The sequence below is a fragment of the Setaria italica genome, chromosome II, assembly GCF_000263155.2.
Source record: "Setaria italica strain Yugu1 chromosome II, Setaria_italica_v2.0, whole genome shotgun sequence".
NCBI lineage: Eukaryota > Viridiplantae > Streptophyta > Magnoliopsida > Poales > Poaceae > Setaria > Setaria italica.
In genome coordinates this window covers 40,889,622-40,900,091 of record NC_028451.1, presented here as the reverse complement: position 1 = coordinate 40,900,091, position 10,470 = coordinate 40,889,622, and the positions used below count along the sequence as shown (strand labels likewise).

The 10,470-nt window shown below is 48.9% G+C and overlaps 1 protein-coding gene across 1 annotated transcript; it reads left to right on the top strand.

Moving 5' to 3' along the window:
* Window positions 1-446: 446 nt before the first annotated feature.
* On the top strand, window positions 447-6,102 carry LOC101781822. Its single transcript, XM_012843309.3, has 8 exons — window positions 447-1,439; window positions 2,898-3,016; window positions 3,331-3,390; window positions 3,500-4,069; window positions 4,372-4,654; window positions 4,721-4,868; window positions 5,467-5,557; window positions 5,744-6,102. The coding sequence occupies exons 1-8, from the start codon at window positions 585-587 to the stop codon at window positions 5,859-5,861; spliced, it is 2,244 nt and encodes a 747-aa protein (XP_012698763.1). The 5' UTR covers window positions 447-584; the 3' UTR covers window positions 5,862-6,102.
* Window positions 6,103-10,470: the final 4,368 nt, after the last annotated feature.

Here is a 10,470-nt window from a genome sequence, read left to right as displayed (position 1 = left end):
CACCTCCATAGGCGGCGAGGCTAGGCGTACATTCTCCTCGAAAGCGAGAGCACGGCCGTATTCCCCGCGCGGCACAGGCGGGGCGCGGCACGACGCGCGGGCCGGGAGCACCCAAGCCATTATGCCCACCCACCCGGCACCCTGCCGCCACCTGCCGGCTCCCGTAGCCCTGCCCGGTTGCCGGACGTTGCGAGCTCGCACCGTGGCCACGTCGAAAGAAGAAAAATCCTCAAATCCATCGCGCCCGACCGCGCTAACGCTAACGCTCGCTGCTGCAGACCGCACACCGCAAGGCCGGAACGGCTTCGGCCCGCCCGGCCGGCGTGAGTGCGCGTGATCACCTCTCCCGCTCGTCTCCCCTGTCTCTGTCTCCGCCTAAATTTAGCAGCCGCGCCACCAATTTTCTCTCGCCTTTCCTCCCTTTTCCCTCCCTCCCTCCCTGGTTTAACCCCCGCGAAAATCGCGAGAGGAGGGCCGCGGCCCGCGCGGTTATATCTACCACCGCACACGCATCCGCCACCGGCTCGGCTCCCGCCTCTCTCCTCTCCTCCTCCCGTTCCACTTCGGCCTTCGAGGCCACGGCCATGGCCTCTTCGGTGGCCGCCATGCCGCACGAGACCGCGCAGTGGAGGGACCCCTCCCGCCCGACCCCGTCCAGGGGCTTCTTCAACATCCTCATCCCGCCGCCGCAGCCAGCGTCCTCCTTCTCCTCCTCCTCCCCGGACGCCGCCTCCGCGCCCTCCGCCGCGAGCGAGCCCACGCCCAGGCGCCGCCACCAGATCCTCGAGCGCTGGGCGGCAGCGGCCGCGGCCGTCACGGCGTCCGCCGCCCCGGCCCCGGCCGACCAGCGCCGCCGCGCAAGGGAGGCCGAGCTGTCCGAGCTGGCGTCCGCCACGCGCCCCGTCGCCGCGCGCGCGGCCGTGTTCCGGGAGCCATCCCCGGCGCCCTCCGACGCCTCCTCCGCCGCCGCCAGCGCGGCGCCCACCGAGCTCCCGCCCGCGGGGCCGCGCGCGTCGTCGCTCATCCAGCGCTGGCGCGAGATCGAGGCCGTCGGGCCCGTCACGCCGCGCCCCGGCTGCGCCGACCCCGCGGCGTCCGACTCCGACACCGGCTCGCCGCGTGGCCGCGTGGGGTGCATCGTCAAGAAGCTCAGCGGGGCGTCGTCGCTCCCCGAGGAGGAGCTCGACGACGTGGCCAAGTCCGAGCTCTCGCTCTCGCAGTCCGCGCCGCCGTCGCCCGCGGCCGCGCGCGGCGCCTCGCAGCACCCGTCGGCCGCGATCAACGTCCCCCGACAGCCGCACCTCGTCGTCCGGACCGTGCGCGGCCGCCGCGCGATGGAGGAGCTCGTCGCCGCGATGGCGCACCGCCGGAGGCGCGAGGTCGCCGCGCTCGCCGAGAGGCACGCCGTCTCCCGCTTCGCGCACAAGGGCAGGATCCAGGTAACCTTCTTGTCGCATTGTGCGTTTTGGATCAAAATTATCGATGTTCATCATTAATTCATGTACTTTGTTTGATTTATTAATCAACTCGGATATTGTTCTGTTTTCTCGATCGAGAAACCCTGATTAAAGCGAGCCAAAAAAGCGTGAGCTGTTGATTTTGACCCCCAAACGTGGGGTTGGATGGGAGTTTGGTGGATCGGTTTCTTCCCAACTGACGCTGCTGATCAATGTCATGTGCCAAGTCCATTATCATGCTGCGTTTCCCCGGGTCCGTTGACATGTCAGTACAAACCAAAACGAAATAAATTGAGGGCTATTTTTTTTGGTGAAGAGAAAAAATTGACAGGCATGTGTAGTAAGGTGACATCTATTTATATCAGTTTTAACTCTGGGGCCACTGTGTACCCACTAGATCACGAAATTGTTTGGAACTATATGGACGTACTTCACTTTCACAGATCTGTTAGGATGTCAATATGGACCAGAGGAGGAGATAGTTAAAAAGATGCAAACTTGACATTATTTTGCCAAAAGAAAAACTGATGAAAGTAACACAGGTTGTGACTCTGCAAAACAAGTGGGTGAGATGTCTCGGGCTAATAACATCTCTCGGTTGTCTGGCTCTTCTGATTCGTCCACAAACTGACATGTTATGGAGATGTGGATGCTGCACGGCGGTGGTCAAGAGGCTACATGAATCATATCACATGACATGACAGGTTCATGCTAGCAGAACGCCACAACATGTCATGTACCTGTGGCACATAAATATGAGTTAAATATGAGTAATTTCTTGGTGGTTTGTTAAGCGCAAGTACCATGCAAATTTCAACCAAACTTAATGCCATTGTCTTTTAGGTTTGGTTTAGCTGTTACCGTACCTTCAATTACTTGGAACCCTTTTGGTTATTCTTTACTCCAACTCCAGCCAATAGTGATGTGCATGGTACTGGTACATAGGAAAGCTGAATCGCCGGGAAAACTGATGTGCAGGTTTGTTGGCATGTCAGTAGTGATATGGTGTGTTGCAGAAGTATTGCCATCTTTTGGAAGTTGATTTTGTTTGTGGGAAGCATTTTGATTGCTTGAGGTCCTGTAGCGTATGCTGGGCACAATAGAACATAACAAAAATAAGTTATTTTTTGTCATTATTCTTTTCTGAAGGATAAAAGTATTCTTTCCTTTCCCTCACAAAAGATTCTTTCCCCTGAGGCAAAGATTGGTAAACCCATAGTGCGCTAGTGATGCTGCAATGTTCTGATGTGAATGTTTTCTCCTGATACGGTACAGCAATCATTAATCTGGCTGCAAATGTACACCGGTGTATGTGCAACAGATTTTTTTTTATATACCTGGGAGATACTGGCACTTCTACTGTATGCTTTAGATTATTTCCCATGTTATTCAGTATTCAACTATACCTGATGCTCATATGCTCTTTCACATATCTTGCAGTCCATGCTCCGTTTGAGGCTATTGCGCCAGCGAGGTACAGTTGAAGATGAACTGTGGACTCTACTTAAACCAGTTAGGCCACACCAACCACAATATGTGTCTGAGAATAATACCTTGAGGTATTGTCACATTCTATGTAATTAACCCTTGATTTTATATGTCTAGAGGAAGTTTAGGTTGACACATAGAGAGCTAGAGATATTTACCCAGAAGGTTTCTTCTCTTGTAACGCATGTCTATGACTTGACCTTCCTAGTTTTTTTTTCCTTAGATTGTCAACTAAAAGCAAAATGATTTAGTTTTAGTTGTATGATGAGAATGAGTAAGCAGCTTCGTAACTATCAAATTTAATAACATATTGTAGATGAGTTTTATAGAACTTCCTTGTCTATAACTTCTTATAGCTGATTTTATTTCTCCAATTAATGGGCAGGTATGGAAGCAGCAGGACAGACTTACGAGAAGCAAACAATTACAAACAACAAAATAATGGGTAAAGAATTATATTGCATTGTTTGTGTAGAGCAAGTTACAATTATTTGAAATATTTGTAGATTTATACCTTATTGTTTACTTATGCCTCATGTAAATCTTCTTTTCAGCAATTGCAGGGTTGATGAACAATTTTGTAATGATAGAGTTCCACTTGAGGAAAATTCAAATGATGTATCTGTTGAAGGTCTTGTTAATTCTGATGGTTCAGAAAATCTACACTGCAATGAGCAGATGAAAACCAAGGGAAACTTTTGTGTTCATACTCAGAAATATTCTGAAGCATCAAGCTCTGCAAGGTACAGTGAGCATAGTACCGTTGATGACAATCAATTTGTGGAAGACATCTCCCCGAGCACCACAAGCACATTGCACGATCTACAGACTCCATCATCTCGAGGAGATAATCTACGTGAAGAAGACAACCAAAGCATAAATGGTTCCTGGGAAGAGAGAGGATTATGGATAAGCAGTCTTGGTTGGCCTGCACCTATAGATACCATGAGCCCGGATAGTTGGCGTCAGGATGCAATGGGGGATATTGAGAATCATAATCAGATTCAATTCAATGATCGCCCCTGGATAGACTCCCCAAACTCGTGGAGATCATTATGTGTTGTCACACAATCAGACTATCGCTCTTTGTCCCGCAATGCTGACATTTGCAATCTTCTTGAAAGGTAATTTGGATTTAGTTCCAGTCTAAACTGTTTTGCATGTTGGTTTTGCAAAATCAGATGCATATGACACTAGTGAGATACAAACTAGCCATGCTACTTTTGTTAGTTTGCTATTCATCTCGCCCTTTTAGCAGTAATGGCTCTGCAATCCGCTAACAAGTTTCTAAAATACAAACTTCAAATTCATTTTGCCATCTTGTTAAACAGGGTTGCTATACAGTTCAAACAATTCTGCATATGCAGACTTATTTTTACTAGCTCAACTGAATCAAGGTATGATACATATCTTTCTTTCCCTGCAGCAAAAAGGTCTCAAAGTCTCTTGAAAGTGACTTCAGCAATAAAATGAACCAGCTCTTGCTAAAAGTCCTGCACAAACAAAGGCAACAGCGGATGATGGATGATTTTGGAGGATACTATGATGAACGCATGTATTGGAGACAGAATGATGAAATCCCGGATGCTGATAAGGAGACATCTGCACCATGTTCCTTACCTCCTGTAACACATCTCGGAGCCCATCAACAAGAGAGTTGGCAGCATTCTTCATTTGGAAATCAACATCACGATAACCAAAACTTACTTGTAAGTGAGCTGCTATTCAATGTCAGCTGTGGAAAAGTCATATTCTTACTATACTCTCTGTTTCAGGAAATGGAAGTCAGGGTAAGGGGTGAAATGTCCCAGATTCATCATGAATTATATGAACTGCGGAAACTGGTGGAAAGTTGTATTGCATCCCAAGTAAAGATGCAGCACTCCGTTAAAGAAGAGGTGTGCAGTGCACTTCGTGAGGCAGGTGAGTTGTAGCATAGTTTTTGTAAGTTTGTATTTTCTAAATGCAACGAACAAAAGTTCACTACTCTAGCAATCTAGTTTCCATATAGGATGTAGGAAATAGATAGAATGTGAGAAAATACACACATATCCTCACTTCCTCAGTCTTCCCAGTGTGAAATGTTACATCTGGCTTTCAAGGCAACACTCTGCTCTTTTTGTGAGCTGCCAGTGCAAGTGAGCTAGGTTGCCTTAAAAGGCCAGTCAGCCGAGGTCTCCACGAAAAAGAGTATAGCAATGTTTGGAGAGGCAATAGTGGGAAAGAGGCCTAGTCTTTGAAGCAATACTATGTGTTGCAGTCTTGTTGCTTAGATTTTGGCCTGGACCAGCTAACTGCTGCATATCTTCAATGCTTTGTATGGCACCTTTTGGCCGCTTTTGCTGAGTTAACTGATTCTGTAATGAACCCTGTAGACTGCCACATGAACTTTGTTTGGTTATCTTTGCTAGTGCCCCACTGCTCATTACTACCATCTTAACAGCATTTTATTTGTAATCATTGATGTGTGCCTTTATGCTCACATACTTATTTTTTTTTCCTGATGCTGTTTCTTGAACAGGGTTGATGCCAAGCCACCCCGACACAACAGCAGCAAAAAGGGGCAGTTGCTGCATGTGCCATCGTATGCAAGTTGACTCTCTACTTTACAGGTAATGATTTGCAGGGATAGATCATGTACTTGGAGTCACTTTAATCAAAAGTCATATCTTATTCTTGTTATGAGTAGTAACATGTTCACAATACCTCCCATCTCAGTTCTCATGCATACTAAATTATATAAAGTGCACACATTGTTGTGTGAAAACGCTTCTAACCGAGTTCCTTATGATCCACAGGTGTGGGCATATGTGTACCTGTTTCAATTGCGCCGATCAGCTGAAATCGAGCGGCAGGAGTTGCCCAATCTGCCAATCTCCTATTGATGATGTTGTTCGGGCGCAGCTGAATTTTTGAGATTTAGGATTTACTAGGAAAGAAGAAACAAAAAGGAGCCGGCACTCCCAGCTTTAGATGTGGAGTTTGTGAAGCCCTGGTTTTGAGGAGGCTTCTTACCTTTTGTTAACCACCACTAAAAAGTATACGAGCTAGTTCTTGGGGAAATGTAAATATGTTTTTTGCGCAAGAGCGGTGTGCTTGTATTGCCCGAAAAGGGAAACAGGGTTCTAATCAAAATGCTGATCCTGTTTCTGATGAATCCCAGCTGTTGTGTTACTTGTGTCTCAAAATATAGCTATGTTTAGCTTCTTCAAAAATCAATATCTCTAAAAATAATTTATTTTAAATAGTAAGGTTACATATTATAACAATATCTCTAAAAATAATTTATAATTATTTTTAAATAGATAAGGTTACATATTATAATAGTTAGTTTTATCTCTAAAAATAATTTATTTTAAATAGATAAGGTTACGTATTATAATAGTTAGTTTTATGATAAATTTATTAATATTATTTCTATGTTATTAGTTTTTATGATTATTGTTCTATTTATGGTTAAAGTTGGAAAAAATTGACTTTTAAAAAAAATCTAAATGTAGCTATATTCTACGGGAGTACATGATTAGCACGCAGTTTAGAAGTTTAGAAAAACTGAACATGGATTCACTGGACAGCAGAATTTGGCCTCAAACAGGTATTGTATTGAATACTAATCAGACCGGCATGGTACTTGTCGTCGACGGCGATCACTTTTACGGCGCCGTGGATGCCGCTGGAGACTTCGACTTCAACGAGACCCGGACGTGATGGGCCGAGATCCTACCGGACGCGTCCGTGGAAACCTTCCCCAGCGACGGGCGCCGCGGCTCCATGCCCGCGCCAGCTTCCAGCCGCCTCTTGAGCACGCTCTTCCGTATCCCGTCGCTGTCGAACAAGAACGCGGCGCACACCGGCAGGTCGGACTCCTCCTCCTCGTCGTCGCAGCCCTTGATGAGCTCCAGCGGCAGGTCGAAGTAGGCCGACGACGACGAGGCGGCCTCGCCGTCGTCGAGTCCCAGGCCCAGGCCCCGCGAGGACGATGCCGCCGACAGGGACCCGCAGTCGAAGCGCTCGAGCGACACGGCCAGCGACACGGTGCTGGGCCGCGCGGAGCACGCGCCTGGGTCGCCGGGATCCACGGCGGCGGCGTTCTTGCCGAACGCTCCCGACGAATAAGAGCGCGCCGCCTCCGCCGCCGTGGGAGTCGGTGGTTTGACCCTCCTGGTGAGTCCCGGGACGTACATGCAGCACGTGAACGGCGCTCTCCCGGCGTGCTTCGCCGGCTTGCCCCGGCCGTCCTTGGCGTAGCCGAAGGAGTACTCCTCGGCGACCGCGGCAGCGATCAGCGGCACGTCGCTGCCCCAGCGCTGCGGCTCCGTCGCCTTCCGCTCCGGCGACGAGGTCAGGGCAACGTCGAACCCGGCGTCCGCCAGCTCCGTCTCCCAGCCGGCGGACAGCTTGCTCCTCGGCGGTGGCTCCCCGGAGCGCGCCGAGTGCACATCGTCGACGCCCAACCCGGTGGGCGCGGCTGACGGGGCCTTTATCCCGCCGGCGATCGACGCGCGCGGAGATGACGACGCCGCGGTGCCAAGCACGGTCGCGCCATCGTCGAACCGCGCCGGCGACATGCTGGCGCGGCGGTCGTCCACGGAGACGGAGGGGATGGGCAGGGGCCTGTCGATGTCGAGGCGGGAGAACTGCCGGAGCGAGAAGGGGTCGACGGCCACGTCCCTCACCTCCGGCTCATCCGGGCGCGGCGGGCGCTGCCACCGGAGGGCCTCTTCCCACGACGCTCCATAGATGGAGTCCCTCGCCATGGCTGGACGCGCGCGTGCTGCAGCGGCGGGAGGGTAACGAGGCAGTGATTGGATCGGAGCTCAGACCTGAGCCCGTGGCGATCGGGTCGTGGGTTTTGACACTATGAAGCGGAGTGGTGGATGGCACGCTCGCGCGTTAGTGGTGGCGGCGTTCGTGCCCACTCTCGTTGCCTTGGCGCGCAGTATTCAATTTGTGGCGCTGGCGTCATGACCACGTTGGCACCATCTTCATGGGCCGGAATTGGGGAAGCGGGCCGGCGGCCTTGGACGATAACAAACACACACACACACACATCTCAGCATAATTTATGGGCCTAAAAACCTTAATGCGAACCATTTATGGGCCGCAAACGGAGAGGGTTGGCTTGCTAAACGTTTAAGCCTTTTGATTTTTTGAACATCCAAACCGTTTTCTCGGCAGCGTTACGACAAAAATCTCAACTTTCGAGTGTTGTTCAAACTTGCACTACATTTGAGTGCTTTAATAAAAAGGCTCAAGTCTCATATAAAAAAAATACTACTTCATTTGTTTCAAATATAAGATGGTATAGTTTTGTCCTAAGTTATACTTTAACATCAAACTAGTTTCATTGAGTTCACCATAGAATATGTATTTAGTTGTGTTATAAGTGTCAATATATTTTCCCATAAAACTGGTAAAAGTTAGATTTAGAACAAGTGCAAATAATTTTATTTTAGAACGGATGGAGTTCTAAACGAACCCTTAGTCGTTGTTTGATAAATTTGTATGAAATATGTCGTAGCTCGATATAATTTGTTTTTATTTGCCAAAGTGCAAATAAATTTTTATTACCGTTTGGTATAAGGTAATGACTTGGAAATACTTTGCGATCCGTCCAGCTATCGATTACTGTACACGTACGATAGAGATTAGAGAGGGTAGGACGTGTTCGTTCGAGAAGATAAGATGATACAACGTTGTTCTGAGCTCTGATTCGCTAGCCCCTGTAGCATGGGTTGAGGGCCAGACAGCCAGCTGGTCGAAGATGACCCAATTAATATATGGCGGCCTACAAGTTGTTATGTACCATGTGATGCACACATTTTATCCGGTACACTGACGACTAACGAGTCGGTCTGCAGAGTTCACACCATCGTTCTGTCGTTCGTCCACAAACCATCAATCCATCTGGCCGATCTTTATGCAACAAAGCCTTGCAACATAAGGCACTTGATTTTGTCGTATCTGAATCTCCACCAAATTAGGAAAAAAAAACACAACATAATTGATACAACAAGCGTGTAGAATCTAGTCTGATAAATGGCACAAAGTTGGAGAGGAAATTCAGCTAGCCGCACAATTTCTTTTGCAAAAAAAAAAATTGCTGCAATTTTTTTTTGCTAGAAACTAGTAGAAATATATCATGGTCAACGAGCCTGAGTCTCCGAGAGCAGTACTGTGTGCTACTTATACAGAATAGTCTATCCATGTCCTCATTCTCATGTTCTGAAATAAAAGAGAGTCCCCATCTTCCATGAGTCATGACGCCGACCGAGCATAACTTATCCTTCCAGTCCACGGACGGCGACGGCACACGAGCTGCGCGAGGCCGCAAAGAATACCCCCGCCCGCAGGCCGCAGCTGCACTCCGGCGGCGACGGCGTCGCCGGAGCCCGCTGTACGTGTCGCGCCCGGCAGCGGCGCCGATCGGACGGCCAGAATAATGTATTCGCGGCGGTTGCAAGGTCAGGATCTGAGCTGGCACGCGCCGCCCACCTACTGGGCAGCTGGGAGTGAGGTCGCCGGTGACAACTGGCGGGGCGGGTGAGCTGGTTCCCCGGCGACGAATTCCGAGCGCGGGGGGCCACGAGGAGATAACAAACGGCGCAAAGGTTATCCGGGGAGATCGGGCCGTGATCCTGGCAGAAAATGACACTGCTGCTTCTGCAGGTCGAAGCCTTACCTACGCCCATGATTCATGGCAGATCATTGTTTTTGAGATGTTAAGGTTTGGATCACTGGTTTGTAAAAGCCAGTATGGTTCTTGAAACAAAAAAAAAAGATAATGTAATTTTAACATCATACATGATACATCCAGCATTGCAATCAGTATATATAGCTCCGGGCCTCTCCGCCTCTGGTTTACGCTTTACACCAACCACTTACCTGTTTGCTTGCCCGTTTCAGAATTCAGAACGCCTTCACCAACTCTTGGATTAGAATTTTGTCCATTTCCTGCAAGGAGATCATGCTCTGGCTAGCTGTGTGCTCGAGCGGGAGCAACACGTCATTGCTCATTGTTTCCTTCCGTCTTCGTGTCTACACTTGGCTCCACTTTTTTTTTTTCACATACGTGCCAGAAAGAGGAAAAAAATTTTACTAGGCCCTAATTCTCGTCCCTTAGCCAGCTATATTTGTCAGATCATGTCAAATAAATCCTTCCAAAAAGATGTCAAAGAATCCTTCTAAAAAGATAGCTAGGGGGGAAAAATTACCACATGTCAAAGAAACCATAAACCTTGCCATATCCATTCAATGATAGTACTAAATACTACATCGATTTCGTTTTCATATGGTAAATTTAATAGTGTTCAATTACACTATGAACTTATCCTTGGAACACGTCTAAGTATTTCACACCAGGGATATAGCAGTAGCACTAAATTTCAGCTTTCTCTGTCAACAGAAAACACACACAATTATGGGCCGCAACATCGTCCACGAGGCAGGGCCGGCTGGGCCCGGCCCCCTCTGGCAGGCCGCGGCCGCCTATAAAACCCGGCTCCGGCCGCCTGCCGTTGGCCGC

Excerpts from the sequence above, each read along its gene's own strand:
- LOC101781822 (XM_012843309.3), top strand. The coding sequence starts at position 585 with ATGGCCTCTTCGGTGGCCGCCATGCCGCACGAGACCGCGCAGTGGAGG. Across the intron at positions 1,440-2,897 it reads CGCACAAGGGCAGGATCCAG|TCCATGCTCCGTTTGAGGCT; the intron begins GTAACCTTCTTG and ends CATATCTTGCAG. Across the intron at positions 4,869-5,466 it reads CAGTGCACTTCGTGAGGCAG|GGTTGATGCCAAGCCACCCC; the intron begins GTGAGTTGTAGC and ends TTTCTTGAACAG.